Source organism: Falco rusticolus, chromosome 2 (assembly GCF_015220075.1).
Source record: "Falco rusticolus isolate bFalRus1 chromosome 2, bFalRus1.pri, whole genome shotgun sequence".
NCBI lineage: Eukaryota > Metazoa > Chordata > Aves > Falconiformes > Falconidae > Falco > Falco rusticolus.
Window position 1 is genome coordinate 18,089,478 of NC_051188.1, and position 27,613 is coordinate 18,117,090.

At 40.2% G+C, this 27,613-nt stretch overlaps 1 protein-coding gene across 3 annotated transcripts in view; it reads right to left on the reverse strand.

Annotated features, from left to right (window-relative positions):
• Nucleotides 1-312: 312 nt before the first annotated feature.
• Nucleotides 313-27,613, reverse strand: part of EXPH5 (exophilin 5) — a 37,027-nt gene continuing 9,726 nt past the window's right edge. The window contains exons 2-6 of one of the 3 annotated variants that reach the window (XM_037376935.1): nucleotides 19,658-19,815; nucleotides 16,504-16,648; nucleotides 11,884-11,932; nucleotides 10,227-10,353; nucleotides 313-8,301 (exon numbers count right to left, since the gene is read on the reverse strand). In XM_037376935.1, coding sequence (XP_037232832.1) covers nucleotides 2,957-8,301; nucleotides 10,227-10,353; nucleotides 11,884-11,932; nucleotides 16,504-16,648; nucleotides 19,658-19,815 — 5,824 coding nt within the window. In that variant the 3' untranslated portion in view covers nucleotides 313-2,956. Of the gene's footprint in view, nucleotides 8,302-10,226; nucleotides 10,354-11,883; nucleotides 11,933-14,140; nucleotides 14,429-14,486; nucleotides 15,589-16,503; nucleotides 16,649-19,657; nucleotides 19,816-27,613 lie in introns of those variants that run through there. The other 2 variants (XM_037376936.1, XM_037376937.1) reach the window with 2 other exon arrangements.

Here is a 27,613-nt window from a genome sequence, read left to right on the forward strand (position 1 = left end):
GTCCACTGTAAAGACACCACCACTGATGGAAAACTGTTTATGTACTGGAGACGCATCAGCTGGCAGGAAAGCAGAGGGCAGCACATGGACATTGCTCATCCTTCCTCTGCACGAGGCAAGCCCCAGCCACGCAGCTGGCGTGACCGCTGCCTACAGCTGCGTGAGGGACCGAGGCTGGGTGCCCCATTTTAAATCTATGGCATCATCTGCCATCAGCACCCTGGCAACAACACTAAGATGCTGGACTTGATTATTTTTTTAAATAAACTGTCTACAGTATTCACAGTAAGTGAAAAATAAACACAATGCAAATACAATTTTTCATTTGAATGCAGAATTTATTTCAAACAGATTTTAAATATGAAAATCCTATAAATTATGAACATTTATAGAATATACTTTTGCCAAAGAAAAATCTTGGAAGAGTGACGGTGTCAAAATCTGGCTCTGCTAAACCGAATGAAGCTGATCGCTACTCAAAGGGTATTTCTCCTTACGTTTTCATGCAACTGGCTGTTTTACAGAATACCATTACTCAATGCCAGTATTACTTTACAGATCCTCAGTAGGCTTCACTCTTCCACAACTGATTCATGACCAAAAGCAGCTTTTACTTGTTTACATTAAATCAAGCCACCTGGTTTCCTGTACATACATAGCATAGCAAATGAAAAAAAATTCATGCCAACAAGGTGAGAACTTAATCCAACATCTGTTGAACAGGCAGAAAATATTTACAAATAAAAACATTCTAAACCATCCACTTCAAGTCAAGAAAAACTGTATGACCATTTACTTCCCCTGTAAATGGTAATTTTATCATTCTTTACCTTATGTAGGCTGATATTCCCAATTTTTAGATTAACACACTTTGCAGAAATGTACAGCAGCAGAAATTCCTCACCGACACTTAGTTGGTTTTATTGTCTTACTCTACAGAATCCTGTATGTATAGAATACAGCCATTTACAGAAAAACATAACAGCTCCTTAGAATACCACATTTTACAAGATTGCAATTACATGGTAGTCATTTCCTTCCAGCATTGCATATGACAGCGTATGCTTATATCCTTCCAAAACAGGCATGTTGTAGAGAGCAATTCTGACTATAAATACACAGTTTATATTAGTCCTTCTATGTACAACAAAAGACAAATTACCCCAGTATACAGTAATAACACTTCTATATCGGTGCAGATTTGAACTACAGAGCCACTTCTTTAACGAAGTTTACAGTATAAAAAAATAAGGATACCAGTTACCTATTACAACATTTTCATCTTTTAGTTTCTTGCGGAGTAGTCAGTGATACAAGCATTGCTTGCTTTGTGTAAAATATATTATTTTAAAATAGCAGTATAGTGTCCTTCCAGTTACAAAAATATAATTATGTCCTACAGAAATTTTGTTGAATTAAAAAGTATATAAAAATATGGATCATAATTTTAGACCATGTGTGAAATTAGAAATAAAGTAGAAGTAAATCTGTAAGTATTTTTAAATACTATCTCCTGGCTCAGTGAGCCACTTCTGATTTTTCATAAAAAGAGATCAAAGCTTAGTTAGGAATTTAATGGGCAAGGACCAGTTTTGGCTACTGAGTATATAATACTACATTATTAGTGCGGCCAAAGAAGAGCCACTGGAAAATATTTAGGGCTTCAGTTTGAAAGATAAAAAATATTGTGGTGACAGCAGGAACGGTTGAAAAATACCAAAAAGGGATGGTAATTTAGCAAAAGGCAAAGAGCATTTCTTACTGGTTTTATTTACTTTCTATGTAAAAACCTGCCAGACTGTAGGGTACAGTCAAGACCCAGCCAAGTGCCCTCTCAGGCCGCTGCAGGTGGTGCTGCCTTGGAGGAGCCCAGCGGCTGCAGGTGCCTCACCCCGAGACCGGTCGAGCACAGAGGCAGCAGAAGAACTTGGGGACATACCAAGCTCTACTGGTTGTCTTCCCACTATTAGGACAGCTTAGGATTCAATGTATGAGGTTTATATAGGAAATAAATAGGGTAAATCTTTTCACCTTTTGCATGGTTTTAAGGTGTCAGGTTATTAAAGCAAATTAACCTGTTCCTAAGTCCAAGGCAGAAATCTTGCTGTTCGCTCATCTGTGACCAAAGCTGTGCTGGTTATGAACCTCCCATGTCTGAAAAGCAGATTTCCATCCTCAGCCATGTTCCTCAGCATCCTGGGGAATTCTGGTGAGTTTTCCAGTGCTGTGCCCTTGGCTGAGCTGTTTCCCATGCGCTAGCAGCACTTCCCTAACTCACATTGCTCACCGCTCTTACAATGCTCAGGAGAAAAATCCCAGTGTGGAATCCACCTCAACTGCACGGCAGAACAAATGCTACTGGAAACATTGCTGCTACGCTTCCCAGGAATGCAGAAAAAGAACTTTCATGCAGAATACGCTATAAAAACTGAACAGGTTTCATTTTTGGGGGCGGTGGGGGGGTGGTGTTTGTTGCATGGGATAGATTGGCTTTATCATGCTTCATCTTGTAAACAAGGAAAACTGGAGAAACAGCAAGTTATTAGCAAAGCAACCCCTTGTTTTTCTGTTCAGTCTTGTACGAAAAAGTAGCTCAAGCTAGAATTTATCCATTCCAGCACTGTGTAGCTGGCAGGAGCCTAAGCCACTGCTTGCTGACTCAGAGGAAAGCCATCTCTGGAGTTACACACTGCCCAAAGCTCCACAGTTGTTTACCTTCTGTTATTCTGGGAAAGGATTTTTTAACACTCTTCCTTCCCTGCTAGGAGAAACAATGCTGAAGCCACACATTTACTATGAAAGTCAAACGCTCAGCTAATGTAACATACTAACTTCTTTAAAACTAATGAAGTTGTACCAGTTTATAGCAGCACAAGAACTGGCTCAAAGTATTTGACATGTTTTTGCCTGCCCAGAAACTACCAAGCTATCGTGCTGTCTTAGCACCACAGGCCCTTCATAGCTCCGATTCTTTATCTATCTCATCTAGGTAGTATTCATCATCGGTGGTGGTATCACTGTCTGAGTCCGAATAAGCTGCTGGGTATTCCCGATGGGTATCAGTCAGCTCTTGGGGGGATGAAGCAGCCGATGACATTTTGCTCCCAGCAGAACTTGAGCTCAAAAGCTCAGCCCTATTTATAGAAGGGGTCTCTCCATCTCTGAGAGCACCAGGGTTGTTAAGAAGACATGGTCTCCACAATCGCCCTTCTGTGAGTGACCTTTTGATATTTTCCAGGAAAGCCAACTGCTGTTCTTTGCCAAATATACCAAACTCAATGGAAGGATACATCAAATTTCTTGTGCTGTAACACCTTTCATCATCCGATGCCCAGTTTTCATTTTCATCACAAGGCAACAGCTCTGAGTAAGACTTAAACCTCTTCCCATGTGTACCAACTTCTGGCAGAATATTGCTTCCCGAGGCAAAGGTCTCAGGGGAATCTTGAGCACAAATACTCTCAGAAAGGTGACGCTCACGCTGACTTTTGGCATGACTCTTGCGCAACTGATAGCTATGCAAGTTAGCATTTTTTAAGCTAGCAGACTGAGAGGTATTTTGACACTGACCACGCACTGTCTGGGGAGTCAAGTTTTGCTCTGGATATATGCCTGCCTGCAAGCAGCTATTTACGTATGTGTTCGAGTTTTTGTCAGTTAGAAGTGTCAGGGGAGGACTGCAGGCACAACTGCTAGCTCTTCTTTTCTCATCATCCACTGGGTCCGATGTAGTAGCACTGGGAGAGATGGGCTGGTTTTTGCTTTCTAACCTGAGATCGAGGCTATGGGAATTCTTATTTCTTGTGGTTACTGCTTTATCTGGAAATAGGGTTGTAACACTTGGTGGATTTTCCACTTTCCCTGTAGATTTTTGGGGACTGATGGCTTCTTTCTGGATGTATGAGCTTGTAAAAGACCTCCACTTGGTGTTATTAACAAGCAAGGAAGGATCATTCTGATTTTCAGTCTTCTTATTCTCAGCTGTTCTTGGTCTGGGCATATTCTTATCAGGGTCCAGACTGTGATTCTGACTTTCATTGTCCAACTGCAGGAATGGCTCACGGCAATCTGTTGAAATCTGTGAGTCAAGGGACACGTCGACCTCTAAAGAAGTGGCACTTCCATCGTTCTGTGAAAAAATGTTACTTATATGTGGTTTGGGGGGTAAATTTTTACTTGAAAATTTTCGACTTGTTTTGTAAACAGCTGCCAGTTTATTTTTAATTGAAGGTCTGTTTTTCCTTTTTTCTATATCTTTGACTTTGTCTCTCGTGCAGTCAGAGAGAAGCTTGTTCTCGTCTTCTGCACTCCGTGTTATTTTCTGATCTTGTGTAACCCTGAGGACTTTATCTTTACAGTTAATGTTCAGGCGGCCTTCACTGTCCCTCTCCAATTCCTGCAAACCACTATAATCTTTACCGATTTGAGTACTCTGTGATTTTTGCTCTTTTTTAATTTTTGAATTCTTTAATTCATCTGCATCTGTGCTAACCCCTTCATCTAGCTGAAGTAATGGGTCAGCACTGGAAGCTGTGCTTACCTCAGGTACTTTGTTCCGAGACTCTGAAAGAACTTTGCTACAACACTTTAAATCATTTGCATTTTTTCTTGAACTGTCAGCCCTTAATTGCAGTCCACTACTTTTATTATTACACAGAGGTGTGCTCTGGTGTAGGAAATTTACTTTCTGTTTGACTTCGGTACTACCCCTGTACTTGTCTTCCACAGGAGGAAGCAGCACATCAGCACGCTCTGTGTTACCACTCCTTCCAAGGAAACTTTTCCCTCCTGGGTGGAGGAGTAAATTGTTCAGATTTTTATTGGTGTTCACCTTAGGGGGCTGACAGCAGTTTTCAGAGTTTCCCTTCTGTATAGTATTTTTATTTGTTGAAGTAGAATACAAAGGCTTTTCTAAACACCTGCCTGGCTTGGGAGGGGTTGATAAAGTGGACATTAGCGGTGAAGTTGTTTGTAAAATTTCCTTCTTTTCTTTTAGACTTATTTCTGTATTTTGGCTACTTGCGGGATCAGAAATAGTCTTACCTGACTTAGCCACTACTGCAGTGGATTGTGGACCACCTAAAGAAATTTCTTTTGTCACCATGTCAGAAAGCACATTTTCTGCTAATGGAAGATCTGTTGAACTATCTTTCCTGCTGTGTATCATACTCATTGACTTTGAAGTACTTATCTTCTCAGAGCTAGGAGATAAGTGGGAATTCTCTCCTTCACTATCAACAGCAGTTCCTAAGTTTTGAGGTGTGACCACAGCTGAAGATACTGGGTCGGAAGAATATGAAGGCACCTCTTTTTCCGAAGGGCTGGGGAAAAAAACATTTGCTAAACTCACATAGCCTTCATTTTTCTTGTTTTGTATTCTTGGTGACTGAACATTTTCTTTGGGACAAGGTAAATCTGCATCCTCTGGATTATCTCTAAAGAGGTTACAGAATGTTCTTGAATGCCTCCGTGGTAACGTGTAATAAATTGAAACTAGTTCATGATACTTGACATGATCTTCATCAACACAAACTGTAAATGTGCTTGTAGTTTTATATTTCTGCAAAAAGTTTCCTCTCTCCTTACAATCTGAAAACACAGAGGATTCTCTTCTGCTTAGATGTTTACATCTGTCTGTCAGTTCAACTGATGTACTACTACTTACTGAATCATTAGGACTTTTGGTTAAAGGGCTGGGGCAATCTTTTTCTTTGTTACTTGTAGCAGCACTTAATGATGCTGATGTTAAAAAGGAATGGTTTGAGTCTAAACAAGACACATCTCTTCGATTAGAACAAAAGGCATCAGCTCTACGTGGAGTTTCAGACCTTAAGCGATCATATATTGTTCTACTTTCTCTAGGTAAGGAGATGGGCTTATCTGACATAATACTACCAGCAATGCTAGCTGATTTTCTAGGCAAAGTGTAATAAATAACAAGTGGGTCAGGAGATTTGAGGCTGTTTCGGCTAGGGGAGCCAGTAACGCTGCAGCTACTGGTGTGTCTCAGTAAGCTGTCTTGCTTGTGAAGTCTTTCAGTACAAGGTGAATTACTCCTTTTTTTTCTGCTTTCTTTTTCAAGGCAAAAATAACTTAAACTCTGTTCAGAGGGCTTGGGGTCTCCATCAAAGCTACGCACGTAAGTATTTCCAGAATTTGCGTTTTGTGGAGAACTAGTAGTGCATTGTCCATTACAGTCCTTAGTAACTAAAGTGCTTGTCTTTTGCAGTGTTTTCTCTTTGGTAACACTTATTCTGCTCACTTGACTTGGTTTTCCATCTTCTGCTTGAGATTCAGGAACTGTGCAATTTACTGAAGAGCTAGTTCGTGTTCCTAAGCATTTAGAGTTGTCTTTATGACAAAGTGCTTGTGGAGAGCTTTGTGAGGAGCTAGATGAGCATTCAGGAGGACAGGAGAACATGCCTTGACAGTTTGCTAATTTTTCAGCGGATGGAGCAGAAGCAACATTCAGCAGTGACGACTGTCTCTTCGGAGTAGCTTGGTTCATGGCTTCTGCACTCCAATTATCCTGTGTGATGCTCTCTCTTTTTGCTGCATAATGCAGATTATGTTCCTGTTCTTTCTGACTTGGAAGAAGAAGTTCCTTTCTGCTGTCATCAGCTGGCAAATTACAGGGAGGCTGATTGAACACACTGTTGGGTGGGCAGTAATTTTCCTTCATTTGTATATTTCTTTTATCACCATTTGATGTATATATTTTTGCAATATCTTCTCTGGCAGCGACTTCGGTTTGTCTCTTTGATCTCATTGTATTAAAGAGAGATGCACTGCGTTGCAACGTGGCAGAAGCAGGGCTCTTACAGGGAAAACTCTGGGTGTTGATGCAGCTTGTATCTCCTTGTTGAGAAACTGACTGTAACGGCATGTCTTTGTCTGGCAGTTTCATACCTTCAACTTTTTCTAGTTGTGTGAAGTCTGCCTTAGTACCTCTTTGGGCAACAACAGCTGAATTCCTGTTCAGTCCTATAGGTTTTGTTTGGTCCTTCAAATTAAGGAAGACTGGCTCATCGGTTCTACTATTAGATGAAGAAACTGAAGAGTTACAACCTAGCCAGGGCTGACAGCCCTCTGTGAATTCTGAAAAAGTTCTATTTGCACTTCTTGTTGTCCTTTTGATATTTGTAGTTTCTGGAGGATACATGTGAAAATCGTTCTGGAGGCGCTGTGAACCAAACTTGGCATTCTTTGTGTGTGCCCACTGCTGGTCATTTAAATTAGCCATAATCATTTCAAAACTGGCATCAGGGGAAATAAATGTTTCATCATTGTAGTACTGAGGAATATCAGCCCAAGAAGGATAGCTGTCTTTTTTTCCATATGAAGAATTTTGCTTTGCATACAACTTGCCGTGAGAAGAAGTATCTCTATAGTAGGATCTAGAGAGATTATTTTCTGATTTGTATAATGGATAGTTTTCCCAGTTATCAAAGGGCAATGGAGAAGTAGCCTTGTCAGGGCAACTAACTCTACTAAAGCAATTACTGCTTGAAATCGATCTTCTGTAATGGTGTTTTGAGTGGTAATATGCATATTTCTTGGTTTCTTGCAAACAGCTAGGATATCTACCATGGTCTGTAGCATGAAACTCCATCAGTGATTGGGTTCTAAACATTTTTTCTTGAGCTGATGTTTGTCCAGGAGAGTCTGGTGTGTTGTTCCATACAATAGAAGACAGAGGAATTCTCTTTGGGTTCTGTCGACCAAACCTTGGTAGAAAACCATTGTTGCTCTCCCTTGCCAATGGATGTTGTAAACTAGATGATGATAGTTGGTCAGAAGATACTGATGATGGACATCTCCGAAGGGAACACACAGAGTAACTTCTGCCAGCTGTATCCCTGTTCATGCAGCTCTTGTGCCTAAATCCACTGTTCTGTGTTATGGAAGGAGGATATAAGCTACCTTCTGAAGACCGTCCAAAAGAAACAGAAGACAGCCTGCTGCTCAGCCGATGAGGATTTCCATCAGCTGGATCACCATATTTGTAATCTTCTTGAAAGGCTGCCTGGTGCCAGTTTATATATGCACTGTGTAATTTCCTTGGTCTGATGAAAATTTTGTGTTCATCTTTGGCTCTTATTGTTCTCAGTCCATCTGGGAAAAATGTGCTAGGCATGTCACTCCAGTCATTTCTGTGTTGCCCTCTACTAGCAGTCTGTCTCTTTGAAGTAGGGAATGCATTAATGTATTGGACACTTGATGCACTGCTAGTAGACACTGTCCTGTCCAACGGGTCTTGGGCTTGTTCCTGGGCCAGCTGGTCATCCAGATCATTTAGAACTGCACAGGGAAAAAGATAATTGAGTTTGTTTTCTTTAATAATTTATGACTATTTATGTTAAAAGCTTTCGTGTATTACATTAATAATCAGAACTGGTTTTGAAAGGAGTCAGCTTCTCAGCATTCAAAACCCTTCCCGAACCGCACGTTCTTCATCCATAGGACCTTTCAGCAGTTACCCATTAATGACTGCAAGGAAAAAAACACACTGCTTTATGACTGATCTTAAAACTGCTCTTTATGTAAATGTTAGTCTTTATGCTATTTAAAAGAAAAACAAAACAATTTGAAGTCTAAATCCTTACTCATGCCCTCTATACATATATGTCTGTGTCTATGTGTGTGTAAACTTTCCAAATCTAGTTTGTAAGCAAAAAATTCCTGAAAAGAATTCACTAGGAAAACATGGACCTTTCTGTGTGTATACAAAGCACAGTTATGATGTGACTGTAAAGAACACAGAATCCTGCAAACCATCAAACAAGCATATTCAGTGGTCTGGCATGTCCACTGTTTGTTTCATTCAGAAAAGAAGTTCTCCACTAAATTGTAGCTTTTAACTTTAAAATGAGCACTGAAAATGTCATTTTCTGGATAAAAAATGGTAATTAAATAGTTAGGAACCTATGATTCATCATGGCAACATAGACAGTCTCAGTCTCATGAACTGGAATTAAACACTGTAACAGCTCAGTTAACCAACATATTCAGTCATAAGACTAAGCCACAGCTATGTATTTAAAATATTTTTATTGGCAAAAACAATTATGCCTTTGCTAATTGTATTATTTTTGTATTTTGAAATATTATGTGTATTAGTACACATAAGATAGAAACACAAATGGGTATGGCTGTTTTGTTACAGCATTTCCTAACCATTTAAATAAAAAAGACTGATCGGTCATTACAGATCTGTGCAAATAGTACAGACTGATTAAGAAAGCATTGCTAGGTACGTATAGGTGGGGTAAAAGGCAGTAACAAAAGTACTAAAATTTTCCATTTTTCTAAGTTTCTTTTCAGCACAGAGGAGATAAGGCTCCTGAGAGAGTCAGCTTAGAACAAGGAAAACGATGTGTTGATTCTGAGTCTTCCATTTGGAGGACATCAGCCAAGCTGTGTATAGTCTTTCTCTGTTAGTGGGCAAGTGTGCAGTTACGACTGACACCCAAAAGCAGTGCGAGGCCTGTGAGTTGCAGAAGAACTACCGTCCACCATGCAGGGGTCTCCTCTTCCAGCACTGCTGACTGACCCACTGCCTCCTGATCATGCTTTCAACCTGTGATCACTTGTAATTTTGGGTGGTATAAAGTAATATTCATGGACATATTTTTTTTTTGCATATATCTGAGAAAGTTTATGGAAGAACACCTCTGTAGTCCCATAGGCTGGGTCTGACCTTGCCTCATTTCCCAGCAGTGACAGGAAAAAAAAGGAAGCAGCAGCTTTTGACTGGTGCTATAAGGGCTGCCAGAAAGCTAACTGAATGCCATAATGGCTCTTGCTTCTGTGGTTTGAGGCTTTACAATTCATAAAACCAGGCCCAGTAATTCATCATTATCAAAATTATGCATGCAGGAAACTGGGACGAAATTCTTTCACGTAACTGTATGACTGCACCTAAAGGATGCAATATGGGCTCCTGTCAGAATCAGCAGAGAGCAATGTACGCTTTTAAGGTGCGATTCTTCTGAACTGTATCAGTATGAGATGAAATGCACTCTAAGAGTAATCAATGACACATCTTGAAGTCAATGTCAAGCAGACATTTTGCTGGCAGACAAAGCCTGCAAAAAGTAGCCACTGTGCTAGAAAGTGATGACCCATATTTTTACAGCCTCTCTTTTGCAGAAAATTCTCTGAAATCAGTCACACAGTCACTTCTGGCAAAATAATATTAGAATAAAGTAAGGACACACACTTACCACTGAAAAACTCTTTCTCCAGCTGTTCATTCCATTCCTGTGTACTTTTCTCCATCATTTCATTTTCATTTGCACCAAAAGAATGATCACTTGTTTCAGTCGACATTGGGGAATTACACATTTCAGCCTGTAAAAAATGTGAAGGCAACATGATATTAGCTCTACATGTTGGTTCAAATCATGTTTCACATGTCACACCACAAATAGTGTCACAAGTCACAGAGGTCAGTAAACTCTTTGTGGGTCCGTTAAATGCTGCATTATTAAAATATACAACTGAGGACTGTAAGGTTGCATGCATTTTAGAGACTTTTACATATGTAATAAGGAGATTTCCTCATCTTGTCCTCATACCATAGCCTATTTTGGATACATGAGTTATAATGACCTTATAATATAGGGCATCATTTACCTATTTCCTCCATATGCATCCTTACTGCATTGTAGCTCTTAATTTAGTTTTTCCTAATACTTCTTCCTTGACCAGCACATTTTAAAATTCCCACACTGACCTCCCAACAGAGATTCACTGAATCAGTTTTCATATTGCAATACAGTACTTTAGGGGGCTGTGATAGATTACCTTAGCAGTGGGGGAAATGTCATCCTGTTCCCCATCTGTTAAGCTTTAGTTTTAGTTAAGCTGGAGAGGTTCCTACCACATCCATATTTCTCTCAGTTCACAGTTTCAGCTGGTAGAACTGCACACAACTGCTGAACTGCTGATGCATTTTAGCTGAGACTCTTCCTCCCTTTTTAAAATAAAAACTCTTACTACTTTCTAGTTCTCAATATTTGTAATATTTCACTTGTCTAGCTACAATAGTCTACTTATAGGCGGGATTCTCTGATAAGATCTTGGTTCAGTCATGTATTAATATAGATTATCCCTTTGTTTTTGAAATATGAGAGAAGAGAGGTGGCCAATTTACCTCCTCTATACCTTTGATTATATACTGTGTACCTTCTTAGTCCCCTCTGTGGTTATACCACACAATTGAAGAGGAGGAAAGATGTGTTAGTAATACAGGGCAATAAACTAATTCAAATAGCAAATATCATCCTTGGAGAAAATCTGTTTATTTCAACAGCATGCACCTGAATTACATCAGAAATAAATCTTGTTTCATCCTTAAACTGAGCTTATGCTTCTAAGGTGGCACATTCAGCCAAAAAATAATTTCCTACTGTCAACATTTACATAGTAATTCTGTACATGGAAATGCTGCAGGAGAGGCTCTAGCTTTCTGCCTGCCCAAGTCAGTTACTCTTTTCCACCCTTGTACAAATGAAAAGAAAAAGTAAATACACGAGATTATTCATTCAGTGTGAGTTTTGCAGGTTGATTACAGTTGCCAAAATACATGAGGGTTTTGGCCTAGAAAATTATCCATGCAATTATTCCGTCATTGAAAGAGAATTGAAACCTGATCAGAGCTTACTTAGGAAAGCTTTGGACTTCTATAGTTTACAGGGCAAGTTCATTCCACTGTGTTCAATAGGTTCACAACACAGATATTTTACTCAGCGTTTAAAACAGGAACTGCAAGAATACTATTTAAACAGGTGTTATATCAACAGCCTAAACAAAGGGGACTAGCTTTTGAAAAATCTGTGGTTTAAACATTGCTGACAAGAGAGTTGATAAGCTACTCACCGCTGCCATTTCTTCCCCTTCTGAAGATGGACTAGCAGAACTGTCATATCTGTAGGCAGAAGGATTTAAATGTCGGCTTTGAAAAGGAACGTGATGTAATTCTACCAGGTAGTAAATATGCAGCAGTTTCTCTTCCACAACTATTGAGAAGCATCTGAAAAAAGACTGCTCTATGAAGAATCCACACTTTCCCACAAAAAAGTCCTGCTAACGAAAAAATGCTGGGGAAGCATACCATTCAGTTTGGCCTTGTCAGCTTGCAAATGTAGCTGCACAGCCAAGAATGAGCTCAGCCTACTGATATCTCACTGTCTGCAATAGCCATAAAGTAATTGTTTCAATCCAGCCTTACTTTGTTGGTAGGTACTACTAATAGCCAAAGTTAAATCTGTAAGTGGTTTGCATCTGCAACTCTATTGTTTTCTTCTACCATTTCACCCTGCACAGACAGAGCTGTGCTCTGCCCCTGCAAAGGAGGACAGACAGACTGCAGATTGTTTTCCGTGTGAACTTTGGAACTTGCTGCTACTCCCCTGAAATGGCTTTTACTTAGCGATTTTTAACACATGGTAGAAAGCTCATCTGGTTTCCTAAGCTATATAGAACTGCAAGGGCTTGGCAGAGAACTGGCTAGAGCGTCTGTGAGTAATGCAGTGGTTAGAACAAGCTAAGAAGCCCTGAACATAAAAGGTATTCTGTTCTATGGGGTGACTTGCAGACATACAAACTAAAATAAAAAACCAAGAACAGGACTTGTCTTCACTGAGTCTATTTGAGTCTGCAGATGCTTATTTTACAACTAAGCAAACCCAGTCCCTTAAAAAGCCCTGCAGGAAATGTTGCTCTGCTCGTGCTTATTGCTAGCTCTTCCTTGTCTCAGAAACTGTTTTTTCCCAGGAAGTTAATTCTTGAGAGAAAGTGAAGTAGGGTAAGACGGTTCTGCTCAGTCCTGTTTGTCTCAAAGTCTTTTTGAATGACCTTGTTCTTAGGCTCTTAAAACCTTCTTGTGCTCCGGTAAACTACTTTATTGTGCTTCAACAGCAAGTATAAACCGGCTTGTTGGCAGGTTCTTTGTGGCCCAGCCTTTCCTCCTGAAGTGCTTTGTCATTTGTTTGTAATGTGCTTGCAGGCAGGGAAGAACAGTTGAAAGGTGCAATTTGTTTTTGCTTCTGTAATTGTGAACTGTAAAACCAGGATTCCTCTCTGACATGGGGTCCAACTGAAACCAAAGGAAACAAGCCTGTTGACCTCAGTGGGCTTAGGATCTGGCCAGACAATCTGAATCTGAAATTCCTAATTTTTCCTCATAGAACCCAGTATGAACAGCCATTAGTTCAGTGGGCTGCTGCCCCCGGGAATGGAATTTACAAAACCAGGACTCAGAGATGCATGTAGCTCTTCCTTTAAACTAAAATAATGTTGAATATGTTTTAACACTTCTACAGCGAATTAAGAATGAAACTTAGGTTTCAGAGTTTTTACAGTGATTTCCTGCAAACCAGGTTCAATGAAAGCCCATGGCTTAGCAAGTTACCTTAATTTTAATTATATGCATAACAAAAAGGTAAAAGCTTTGTTAGAAGCTTTCTTCTTCAGCTTTACTGTGCAAAGCCGCTCTACAGTTCTTCCCACTTGGTGCTGTGCTTGGTGTTGCGTTAATTGCTCTTTGCAACGAAGCTACACAAAGCAGATATGTTAGTCAGAAATGTCTTCTGATAGTCTAGGCAAAAATTAACTTTTCATTTGAACCTCTGGCACTATTCTAAATTTTTCCATGTCTTTGTTGTCACTGTTCTTTCAGAAATAACTGGTCATTGCATCCTGCTTTATTTTCCTCCCTGCCAACTTACACAGACAAGGGTATTTTAATCTTTTCCCTATGCCAATCCCTCCACTTCTCAAACTGTTTCATTATTTCTTCTTAACTCTTTTAAGTTTTGCAGCATTTCAAAATTAAAGTTTTGCTTACTTACAGAGAAATGTTGCTTAATTTTAGGAAAAAAGTAATTCAGTTTCTTTTTTGGTTAAGAACATTGAACAATGTTTACATTATTTTGCACACACATGCACACGCACATACACACTTGTAAACATTATCTATTACTCATAAACAGAAAAGAATTCATAAGTATTTCCCATCGGAAAAATACTACTTGCTATGGAAAATAAGAAATTATATTTTATACTTTTTCATTTATATACATATGTATCTTTTTATGACAACCAAATGTTAAGATTAAAAGATGACTCCACTTACTTCTATCAATACTGGTAACAATAATATAAATCCACAAACCAAAATCTGCTGCAAACTAGTATTTTCACCGAGGCACCTGTCTTCCGTAGGCCATCTCCCAATTGTCTAATGTCAGAGTGTAATCCATTTTCTTCTATACTACTCTTATCAGTACTACGTAAAAAGCCAGCTAAGCAACAAGCATATAACTCAAATATGCTGAAAACACAATTAAAACAGCTTTTCTTTTCCAGCATGAAACACACTTACATATTAGAAAAGAATAAGTATGAATTCAAGAACACCAAACACCTTTGAACCAAGTCATCAAACATTAACTACCTTCAGACTACAGTTACAAAGTTACCTTTTACTAGCATCTTCTGTATCTCCACATAAGCATTCTCTTTTTTGCAGCATCCATAATTTATTCTTACAGCAAAACACCACCGCAGCTGATGAAACTGTCTCTCCAGTACAGAAAGGACCCTCTAAACAGCCATTAATATTTAGCTATTTCAAAGCTTCTGCCGGTCAAGCTTACTTACAGGATTTACAGTGCTGCCTCCTATTGTATTTCACTAGCTCTCCAAAATAACTCTACCTGTGAGAGGCAGATTATTTTAGTGCTTTGTCTATGCATAAAGCAAACCACATGCCACGGCAACACCTAGAAGAGGGTGGGGGAAGTTTTCGACAGAGAGGCGTGACTAGAAAATGTAGCAATCAGCTCAGTTACACGTCAGGATTGACTTGTTTATTTTTCAAGCTGTGCTTGGTAAGAAATCAAAGGCATCTGAGCCTGAGACAAGATAGATTTTTTTGTAGAAAAGCCAGATAAACACATACTAGAAAAGCTGATGCAATGAGTAGGCACGGTTTATTTTTTTGCCTTCTTAAATTAAGAAATTGTTTCAATGCTTAGATTCTACAGCAAAGCCTAGACCTTCACTTGTGCATGGGCTACCTTAAAGTGCACCAGGATAAAGCGCTCTTGAAACCTGATTCTCAGTCACACAAGCCCCCCTTTATTCTGCACGGAGGCCTGTGGTCTGGTGTTGGTGTGTCCCAGTGTGAAGGGCTTTACCATAGAATCATAGAATCGTTCAGGCTGGAAAAGATCTTGAAGATCATCGAGTCCAACGGCTAACCTAGTCCACCACTAAACCCTGTCACAGGAAAGAGGAGGGAGCAGATGACATGTACAGAGCAGTGTTAAAACTTCGCAAATTTTTTTTGTATGCTGCGATGCTACGTAGGAGAACTGTTACCAGTAAACATCCGCAAAGCTAACCTCATGGCCTCTATTCAAACCTCTCCTTAAATCTCCTGCTGCTTTGACAGAAACACAATGGCAAGCTTCTGTGTTACAAAATCTATGGTATCAGACTAACCATCATTTCTTTAGAGGCTTGCTGTCATTGTTTATTATAGCTGTTCCTTGTCTCAGCATCATGCCACCTAGGAGCCCCAGGCATGGCCCAGAATACCAGCCGGAGACTCTCTAAACAGAGTGAAAATCAGCTGTTTGTGCCAAAGATCTTGCAGCTTCCTACTCTGATTTCACAGCACTTAGATTGCACAATGCACCTTTACCTATGATTGTCAGTCCCAAGCATTACCCCAAGATGCACATAAAAATACTACTACTTCACTCAGGTGTTGCCAACATACAGGACCATACCAGGACCAAAGTTAGAAGAGTCAGCCTAACTAGCTAAGTGTAGCCCCTGCTGCCCAGTTCCCTCTGAACAGCAGCTTTAACCCTGTGGATGTCAAGAGAGAAGGATGCTCTTCAAACAGCAGCTCCAGTGCTGCATATAAGACCATCTTTAGTTCAGATCCAGTTGAAACCAAAGCCCTGTTGAAGTACAGAAGACAAAAGCATTGCAGAACCACCCTCTTTGCCCAACTACAGCTAAAGCTGCAGGCCTGACTCTAAGCTGCCTCAGGGCTAGAAATGGTGGGAACTGATGCAGCAGAGCTGCCTGGGGCTGGTACTCTCTGCCATGGCCTGCGAAGACTATGCTTTCCTGTTATATCACAGCCATAGGGCACTAGATCCCCATGCACCTTACACTTTGTCCTCTTGAGAGGGAATTAAATAGGATGCAGCCGCTGCGAAGTCTAGGGGCTCTCATATACTTAAAACCTTTATGCAAAACCTGAGCAAAATATATTTAGCCAAAAGACTTTACCTATTACTTGCCACTTATCTTCTGACACAGAACAGATAATCTTTCATTACATGACCAAGTAAAATCTCAGCGAGGTGAAAGGCAAGAGACTGGAAAAATAATTTAAACAAATTTTTCTAAGCAAAACACAACAATTCATAGACTTTTTAAAAGCTGGACGTAATGTATGTTCTGGTTATAGCTCACCGTGGTTGCTGCTGAGTCTGGGTTTTCCTTGATTTTCTAAAGGAGAAAAGCCAAGCAAAAGGTGATCTGAAGCCCAGAAAGGAAGCTGAAGTGTTCTTTTGTGCTTGAGGATTTGTACGGGATGACATTTTCAATTCTTTATGATCTAAAAATAGTGTAAAAATTGTATTTGTTTCAATTTCTTACTAAATACAGCATTAAAATATATAGTAAAAGTTACATCTTCATAAACAATTGTCTTTTGCTTACCTTTTACACCAGGAAAATCCAGTTTTATTGACATTTTTGGATAGACTGTGTGACATAGTGGTTTATAATGACTAACTAGAACACTAAGAGAAAGATAAACAGGTTTAAAGTTTCCAAAAGTATTATTGGTTTTGGGTGATGTGAGATAAATGATGCTTATTTTCAGAAAGTAAGCCGCATTCAACCATTTGAAAACCTGAACCATTTTAAAATACAGTCAAATTAGATATTTGAAAATTCAGGCACCCACAATCATTAGTCACTTTTTTTCACCTTTGTAAGAAATATAAATATGACAACCCTGACTATACAATGGTGTAATAGACTGTAATGTAACTACATAACAGTAGTTCAGACTACGATATCTTCTGTATCATACAGCTCTATGATGGGATTTCCATGGCCACTGGAGTACATTTTTTCTGCTACAAACTGCATATCAGAATTGTGTTGTAAATGTACTATATCATGAACGATTTCTTCATTATGGATAAGATTTGATTTCTTCAGATGGAACATAAACCCAGCCTGCCTGTAAAAGCAGCTGACAACCGTTGTGAAGGAAAGGATAAGTATTGCTCACAGATTAGGGAAAGAAACTGCAGGGTCTGCTATTAAAACATGCCACAGGAAACTGGAGGACATAAGGAAGTAAGACTTCTTCACTCAGGAATAAGGCACTGTATCTTTTTTTCCATTGAAAACATTACATGCCTGAAACAATACAACAGCCTGAAAATGGCTCAACCAACGCCTGTAGGGAGAAAGCAAAACCAGAAATGACAGCAAAGTGTCACAGATAACAACAGCAAGGGGCAGCATTTTGGACTAGTGAATGATTCATGTAATGTGATTTTAAATCTTGTGTGTAAGGCTTTCACTTCGGTGACAATCATTGTGTATTACAAAATGCTGCATCCTTTACCCCTTTCAGAGCCTAACCCCTTGGTGGCATTGTTTTCACTTGACAATGAAGGTGACATCAGGAGAGTCCTAATAGCCTGGATGGTCAAGGGATGTAGACAGGGCAAGGCTTGCAGGTAGAAGTACCACCTTTTGTTAAACCAACTTACACAGTTGGAAATATCAGACAAGCCTCTGAGGCATGTAACCCCTTCTTCAGATCTGAAATAGAAACAGCAGCTTTCAAAGTTAAATACCAGAGAACAATTACGCAGACTTTATTTAGCTACTATATCAATTAGATCATTTCTGAAAGAGAAAAATAGTTGATGGCTGTGGACTGGAGGGGATGTTTGGGAAAAACAGTCAGGACAGACAGAGATCTGTTCTGTATAGGTCTGTAGTATCAGGAAAATTTTTAGGGTTTCACTTTTCTTTCGAAATACATGACTCTGCTTCGAGGTGCTATGAAGCACAAATAGAAGGTGCTCAATGAAGAACATGCAAAAATGTGAATGGAATAAAAGCACATATTATCCATGAAAACTATCTGGATGGAAGATAAAAAAAGACAGTACAGAATGCCGTGCTTCATATAGAGACACCATGTTTCTTGTGCATGTCCATTTTGGATGGGCAACAGAACCTGTGAAGGGAGATCTCCGGAAGTTGCTTCCCAGTCAGCCCAACTTGCCAGGCTTTGTCACCCACCCTGATAATCAGCACTGGCATGCCTTTAGCCCAGTGTTACTAGGAAAAGTCTTCCACTGGTACAGTCAAATCTCTTTCACCACATCCAGATTACCTATGTATTCCAAATGTCATTTAGGTGCCTGTAGTTTCTTTAAGAAAACTAGGTAAGACTGAAACAGGTTTTTGTGCTGGTTTTGTCTGGGATAGAGTTAATTCTTTCCATAGTAGCTTGTACGGGACCATGTTTTGGATTTTTGCTGAGAAAAGTGTTGATAATGCAGAGATGCTTTAGTTACTGCTGAGCAGCGCTTGCACAGAGCCAAGGCCTTTCCTGCCTCTCACCTCATGCCCACAGCGAGTGGGCTGGGGGGGCACAAGGAGCTGGGAGGGGACCCAGCTGGGAAGCTGACCCCAACCAAACAAAGGGATGTTCCAAACCGTATGATGTCATGCTCAGCAATAAAAAGCTGGGGGAATAAGAAGGAAGGGAATGATGGTGTTTGTCTTCCCAAGTAACTGTTACGCCTGACAAAGCCCTGCCCTGCTGGGGATGGCTGAACACCAGCCTGCTGATGGGGAGTGGTGAACAAATCCCTTGTTTTGCTTTGCTTGCACACACGGCTTTTGTTTTACCTATGAAACTGTCTTTATCTCAGCCCATGAGTTTTCTCACTTTTACCCTTCTAATTCTCTCTCCCATCCCATCGGGGGGCCGGCAGTGGGGGGTGGGGTAGGGGAGTAAGCAAGCAGCCATGTGGTACTTAGCTGCCAGCTGGGGTTATACCATGACATTTTTGTACAAAGTAAACATCACTGCTTTGACTGGGAAACCACCACTAAATTTGCTGTAACTACAGCAACTTCATCTTGATTAAGAAACAATTTTTTTCTACAGTGAGGACAATCAATCACTGCAACAAGCTCCCTGGGGATGTGGTGGAGCGCCCATCACTGGAGGTTTACAAGATGTGACTGGACAGGTGCTAGGCAATCTCATCCAGGCTCCCTTTCCCACCAAAGGTTGGACTAGGTGATCTTCTGATGTCCTTCCAACCCGGGCTGTTCTATGATTCTAACTATGGGATAAGAACACCAGGGATTTTGCGTTGTGGCTCCCAGCTGTGCTTTTAACAAAATCTGCTTAAAGAAACATAATCTTTTTGAAAATATATGTTTGGTAAAACTTTGACATGAGAAGAAACTCAATGCAATTTCAGAAACTCCTTAGCTATCACATTCTGAAATGCTCTAAGACATTGGTTTGGTGACCATTGTCATGTATATAAAGAAATGGAAAAATGCAACTCACTGGTGGTTTTGCTCTTCCTTAGCTGATGTTCTAATGGTGGTTTTAGCATTCTATTGACATCAACGTAATTCTGAAACTTTTTTCTTTGTATTTCTTCAAACCATTCTCCAGTCACTCCCTGCAGCCCTGTTTCAGACTTCTTTCTTTTCAAAAGTTTGCTAGAATGGAAACAAACAAAGAACAATTTATTTTTAAGCCATTTTAGATATTACAGGCACATCATTAGGAACTCTCCCTGTTGTTCATTTAAGCATTTACAGTATATTTCTACATATAATGACTTTGTGAACGATACAGTGTAACATGATACATTCACAGCAATCACATGAAAGTTTTAGTGACAGCAGAATTTCTCCAACTTAACAATAAGATTATGTGTCCAGGTTAAGTGGACGACTCATATGTTTGCATTATTCTCTGCCTTGAAGAAGTGCATCCTTCTTCCTTGCAAAAAATGAGGTAATAATTCATAAGCATTAATAAACTAAGAAAGTAAGATTAAGTTCAGCCAATAATTGAATTAGAATAAATAATACTCTAACAAAGCAGTTCTTGAAATATTTATTCACTCGTTTAAGCAGAAGCAATAACAAGATTATTCTGATTTTCAAGAGGAAGCTCACTGAGGCCCAGACGGTGAGGTGCCCACCACACATTTTCTATGTAAAGGAGGATAATAAATTGTGAATTCAGCTAATAGGTATTCACGCAACGTGTTCAACGAGTTTATCACATATTCCTCTTTCCCTGCTGTATAGTGATTCTGCCTGTCTTTAATATGTATGGAAGCAACTAATAATGAACGTGAATGTTCTGCCACACAGAGGCGAAGCCTGAACAAACTATACACATGTGGCTGCAACTGAAGAAGCAGTTTAGTAGCAAGTTAGGTTTTAGACCAAGAAGTCACAGGAATGCATTGCTTATCTGGACATAACAGGGTACAGTCGCAAAGGAGTTGGAATGACACACCGAGTTACTAGTTTTCAAATTACATTGCAGAAGTGCCTAAAGTAGAGATACAAATGCAACAGATCCACACCCCAACTGATTGTGACGGCAACAGAACTAGACTTTGTGCATCTGGAGATGTAGTGCCAATGTTTTAGCACAGCTTTGAAGTAAATTTTCTACCTTAATCAGTGGTAGAAGCCATGTCTAGGAATACAGATGTTCTCAGAGAACATGCATTAGTTCATTAAAAACTCATATTCTCTGAGACAACATTACTTCACAAAACAAGATTAATTATCTAGGCTGGAAACAATGCTTTTCCACCTGGAACTGATACAGTTACATTGTCCATACTAGCACCTACTGTTCACCTGGTGGCATGTGAAGAACAGGAGGACAGGAGAGAGACATTTTTGGTAAATGAGTAATTCCCTTGAAGTAGATTACACAGAGACAGGCACAAGTACTAACCATTTGAAATAAACTCATTACAAAGGCAAACATGTTACTCATCGCAGATATTACCGCACCACGGGCCTGACTAAACACGGTGGAGGCCACCTGCAGCGGGCAAGGCTGCCGAGCAGCGACAGGGCCAGGAGGAGATGCACGAAGCGCTCCCAGCAGCGCCAAGTTCATACCTCACTGCTGGGGCCTGGGCAAGGGGCGCCGCGGCACCAGGCGCAGCGAGAGCACAGCGGTATGTCGGGAGAGGCTGCTGCCACGGCGACTGCCCGGAAAGCAAGGCCACAGCAGCTCAGCTGGCGTCCCCAGCGTGGAGACCGGCTCCCACGAGGCTCCCCGGCGGCCTTTCTCAGCGCGGGGAGGCCGGGTGGGTTCGGCCCGCAGAGGGGCAGGCGGGGCCGGGCGCACCCGCCCGGGATGGGGCACAGGCGCCCCCTAGCGACCGCCGCCGCCCCCGCGCTGCTCCCGGGGCACCACCGGCCGGCCGCGGGCGGGCTGACTCGGGTGGCGTTAAACATCCCTGTCCTATACGTTGATGCGTTCCAAAGAGGAGGAAAAAAAAAATACACAAACGCCACAGTTACTCTAACATCGACCCTATCGGGCATTGCACGAACATGCCTTTCACTGAAAATTCCATTAAAAATCTTGCACAAACACAGACATGAATATTTAAACACTGTGAGGTCTTTACGGGCACATGCCTGGTGCTACCTGCAGTCATTATCTGTGAGCGTGCCGCTTTGGAACTGCGCTGTCACCCCCTACTCGGGAAGTAAATCCTTTAAATCGCTTGTGCGTATTTATACTTGCACACATGCAGGCCCATATACTGAGCCCTAGATACATCGTTATGTGAGCGCCAAATAATACTAATACAATACGTAATATGTAATTGCAGTATTGCATGACTATTAAATATTTCTCATTTGCAGTGACTCCCTGCCAAACCACATCATTTCCCTGTATACCTGCTCTGTCAAGTCTACAAGTCCCTTCATGATACTAATGAATGACAGTTGTGAACCAGAAGGAAAGCCCGTCTCAAGAAACAATTACAGCAGAAGATGGTATCTGCAGTCAGTATTGCAATGAACTTGCCTTTGAGGCAGCGCTATTGTTACTTGGATTGCAAATTATATATTGAGACACTGCTCCGTAGGAGTGTCAAAACACCTAATGCCCTCTAAACCAAATGTACTAATCCAGCTTCCCTGTCTGCTCCATCCATCCTGCCGCCTCATTTCTCCACAGCCACTTTGGACGCACGGAGCTGCTTCCTTTTGAGAGGAGACACCACCACTGTGGGTGGGAAAAGTAACCATAAGCTGTTACAGGATCAAAGGCAACTCCATTCCCCGGATAACTTACAGGAGACTGCTCCACAAACTGGAGCAGGCAACAAGCCTAAATGACCTCACAGGCTACACCTTGTGTTACCTTTTCCCATCTATTATCCTACACAGCATCTAAACTAATGAATCATTCGGGAGCAATTCCTCTGCGCTGTTTTTAAAAACATCTCTTCCTTATTGGCACAACGATGTCCCAGTATTTTATACAGACATCTCCAGGGAAAAGTTAACCTAAATGTTTGGATGTACTTTCATGTGGGTTATCATAAATATTGTGAAAAGAGCTATAGCCTGCCCCTGCCACTTCCTGTTAGGGTAATAAGGAGCCTTAACTGCTACTGTAAGAGGAAAGGTATTTTCTCCACCATCTTCATCCTGAATATAAAGCAGACGACAGATATGTAAGGTAGTAGAAACTGGGTTGCCAAATAGGACGTCTGAGAACACCTCTGCTGTTTGCAGGGGACAGAGGACTCAATTCCACTTTTGCCAAAGCAGAAATTATGATTCCTATTGATTTCAGGAGAAGCAGGATCTGGCCCTAAAGGACTCTTACCACACGGCTCATGAGAGAACAGATACACAGCAACCACCAAGCACAAGGAATTGCACCGGGTAAAGGTGCAGCTCACTGGATCACAGCTTTCATGTCTGGGAATACAAGGCTGGAAGGACTGCAGATAAAAATAGTGCCAAAAGCATTAGACAAAAATGATGGCAGGGCAGATAATCTGCAAAACCAGTTACCTAAAACAAGCTTATGCCTTTAGTCTGTTTATATTCCTTACTTTGTCAGTGAGAAAAGGCTAGAAATGTTAAAAAATAGTGCCTGAAGAACCAGTTCTTTCCCTTTTTTTTTTTTTTACTTCATCTTACTGCCTTCCCACTGCTTTATATGTTATGCCGCACTGGTGAACCATGCATCTCTATCATTTCTATGGCCAGTTAAATTTCTAGAAAACTCTAGCTGTTATCACAGCCATGGGTAGCTCTAAAATGCATATGCAAGAATATTTTCTTACTTATAGTTCCTTATAATTTTATAAAGATAATTTAAAGACATACTTTCAAGTTATCATTTGAAAAAAAAAAAGAGGGGGGGAGAAATACTACTGATAACGGCAAAGACTACAACAGCTGAAGTGATTAAAAAAATTCTTATCCACCATTTAATCTAAACATGTAACAGCAGTAACAACATTCTGGTTTCCAAGGTGCCAGAGATGCTTCTGTGGCAGGTTAATCCTACCAGGGAGAAAAATAATGATATGCAGAGCCAAGATACTCTTTCCTAGCACATCAGACACACAATAGATCTATTTTTTAAGGCAGTCTTTATTCTTAGTAGCTGGTATATTTTTACTCACATTAAAGCAATCTTTTGTTTATTTTTCTTTCTTACCCTTTTCTGTTTGTCTAATGTCAATAAACCAAGTCAGCTTCAGTAAAACATTACACAGAAGTAGATGAATCAGAGACAAAACCTGACTAATGTTTTGGTTGCGCACACTACAAGACAATGTAAAAAGATATAACTGAAAATGTGCTGATTTTTTCTTTGGCTTTTATATGTGTAAAATTAAGCACTTCTGCAGTAATTCTCTGAAAAATCAAGGCCTCCTCTATTTTGATGAACAAAATGTTGTGTTAGCAATAATGCTTGAATCTAACCTGCCAGGTCATTGCTAAGCAACCACTCAGATTTGATTTTCTCTTCCCTCAAAACACCAGTTTTCTACTTAAGTCTACATCCTTTCAATTATTGCTACTGCTGCTGTCATTTTTGTTATTTTGTTGATTTTATAGTGCCCATTAACCTATTAAGTTGCCTACAGAAGATATATTTGTCTGAGTATGTCACCAATAAAACTAAAGATGTGTCTGGGCAAAGTGAAAGTGCCACAACAAGGAAAATCAAAAAGTGTGTTGGTTCAGTGCTCCTTTCTGACCACGACCTAAATACCAATAAATGTAACGGAAGGACTTTCCACTGTCCTGAGCAGGCACGAGATCAGGCTGCTGGAGAGTCACCTAGTGGTGACACTCCTGGGTGGAAAGAAGTAACGTAAGTACCAAGAAAGGTTCACCTCAAGGACAGGGGAAACACTTCACAGCCCAGAATTAAACTGTATGGCATATGTTTTCAATCCCACATTGATGGGTGCATTAAGTTGCCAGCTCACAATTATCCATCCCTACATATTTAGATCGCAGAAATGTGCAAAACCAGGAGATGGAAGTGGGGAGAAAGTGAAAAGGGAATGAATCTTCCCTAGTTATCCCTCCCAGGCTGTTCGTTTAATAGGCAGAAGTACTTTAAACACAAAGATACCACTTCTGCACATGATTTTGATACCCATCCTGTAGCACCCTTCCAAGCAGCAGCAGAAGCAGATAGCTGCAGACAGTAAATGTCAATAGGTATCAGATTCACACATTAACTCATGTCATGTGTGTCAGGGATACAGGTGGGGAATATGTGCGTTAATGGGAAGACATCTTTTCCACCCTTACTGAAGTTTCACCTTGTCTGCTCATGGGGAAAATCCTTCCATTTCCACGTCTTTTCTTTTTAATTAAAAAGTAGAAAATGCACAAAATGTGACATTATTACACTACCTTTATTCAGCAGATTTAACTCTTTTAAATTAAAGCTTATCACTTGCTTTGAGATAGCCTAATACAGTGGCAATGTGTACATTCATTACACACAATCCACAAAGACAACGAAACTATCAGGATACATGAAATGTTCTCATCAGACTCCCACTATGTGTTGAATACTTCCTTCCACTCTATAACTCACAGTGACTTTTGTGTCTACTATTTTTTAACTTAAGCACCATCTGTAGAGTGGCTAAAAGTTATCTCTGTTTTTTTCGCAAAGCATTAACTTCTCATATTAAACTATATGAAATTAATATACTGCAGATTATTTACTCTAGCTGCTCTTTTCCTTCACCAAGTCCAACACTCCATTTCTGCCTGAAACTTTTGTCTGTTCCCCTGGGCAAGAGCACAGACTGACATTTTCCTTTGAAACAGAAAACTAGGGCAGGGACGAGGTTCATGCTCATGCTGACACATAACTCCTCTCTGCTCTGGCAGCTCATGAATCAGAAGTTCTCAGTCTAAACCTCAGAAATCAGCTCAGTGACTGTCTTCATGAAGTTTAGTTTTTAAAGCACAGAGCATTGAAAACTGAGATCACGGGAGCTGAGGGTGATTAATCACCCATGTCAAGCTGTAACAATGCCTCAAAACATTACTTGTAACATGAAACTATTTCTTGAGCTGCTACCCCGGGGTTTACAGTGAAAACATTATTTCAGCCCTGCTGGAACAAACAGAAAAGACTAATAAGTATCTATCTTTTAATTGAGTTTCTACATACTCAGAATACGAAAGCTTTTAGTCCTCTGGGCAGCTAGTAAACAGGAGTGTATGAGTTGAAATGCCACTAGTAATGTCACAATTGTCAGTGACTCTCCAGCTCGGGCAAATTCTGTCATTTCCTCTACAGTGAGTGTGAAACAGGGGAAAGGTCCACTCAAATGTTTTACTGATGATTTACAATCTCTCTGTACAGGCTGCAAATGACAGGTCAAAAACAAGAGAGTGTTACTTTATTATGCTGTCAATGCTCACAAGCTACCTACCAATATTATATGATAATAACAAAACAAATCTATGATGCAATGGAAAGGAAGGCTACCTATCATTTTTAAAGTGTGTCACATAGCTTCTGAATGGTAGTAATTAATATTTCTAATGAAGATGACTTCATTAATAGGAATTTCCATTAGCATTATTACATGCTAATAGGTGCAATGGACATAATTATCCATGTAAAGATTCTGATTAGCTTGCAGGGATAGATGTAGTCTCAATCCAAAAGCATCGCATGACAGGAGTAAGTTTTGGGTTCCTGAATTTCTGTCCTGGAAATCTTACAAGGAAATGCAGATGTATACCATGTGTGTGACACACGATGGGTTGGAAGGCTGGGGATCAGGTCGTCTTAGGCCTTTCAGTAAATCTGAAGCTAATGATTAACAGCAGACATGCTCACTCTTCCAGGGTAAAGCTGCTAGTTGATTGTGAGACCTTTTATAAATATTGACAGCATGCAAATAGACAACCATCTATGCAAGTAATTTACAGCTCAGCCATGCATTATAAATTCAATGCCTTACAAATACATACAATGCAGATGCTATTCCTCCTGTTATTGTATGACTTTCTTTATGCAAAACATTTCCTAGGTAACAATATAAGGGGAGAAACAAGAAAATGGACACAGGCCAGATGGGAACTCTGAATGAGGGGAACTGGTTTCAAATGAAGACCAAGGTCTCACCTCTGCAAGCAGGTTTGTGTATGATACCCCATGGGTCTGAATAGAACTCTAAAATTGAGAGGCTCCAGACAGGCTTGGACTTTTGTTTATAAAGAGCTAAGCTTGAAGCCTAGGGCTCTCAAAATACACCTTTGCAATCTCAGGTGATTGTGCAGAGCCTTACACAGAGCTGAGTTAACAGTCCTGGTCAACAGAAATACGACAGAAGGTCAGAGTGCACCTGCACACAATTTATGTGTTACTGTAACACAAAAGCCCTGTTTACATTGCTTTAAATTAAGGGAAGCAGTCATAAGAATGAATGTAAGCTCTAAAAGTTGTCACAGTGGATGTTTCTCATTTGGAAATATAAAGCTTATATACATGTATGTAATGAATACTTACACAGATCCTCTGCTCTAGTAGCTTAGAATGTCATAATTTATCACAACTCTTCCACTGGAAATAGAAAATATTATAGTATAATAATACTTTAAATATAATAATAATAATATATATTATTATTATATATAAACATATATTTAAAAGCATGCAATATAAACATATATTTAAAAGCATGCAAATCTATAATGCAGGAAGAAACAGACTGCAGAGCGTCCCAGCCACACTGAAGCAGCTTTGCTTGACTGCAAGCTCTCTCCCCCTATACCTAGAAATCCAAAGACAGGGCAAGCAGAAGTATTGCAGTTCCTTGATTATTCCAACCACAAATTGAACTGTATAATTTATGTGCAATAAAGTGTAAACAGACTGTACTTTTCATCATGTACTCTTAGCTTTTGTTTTGTGGTTTTGGTGTTTTAGTTTGGTCCTGGTTAGTAT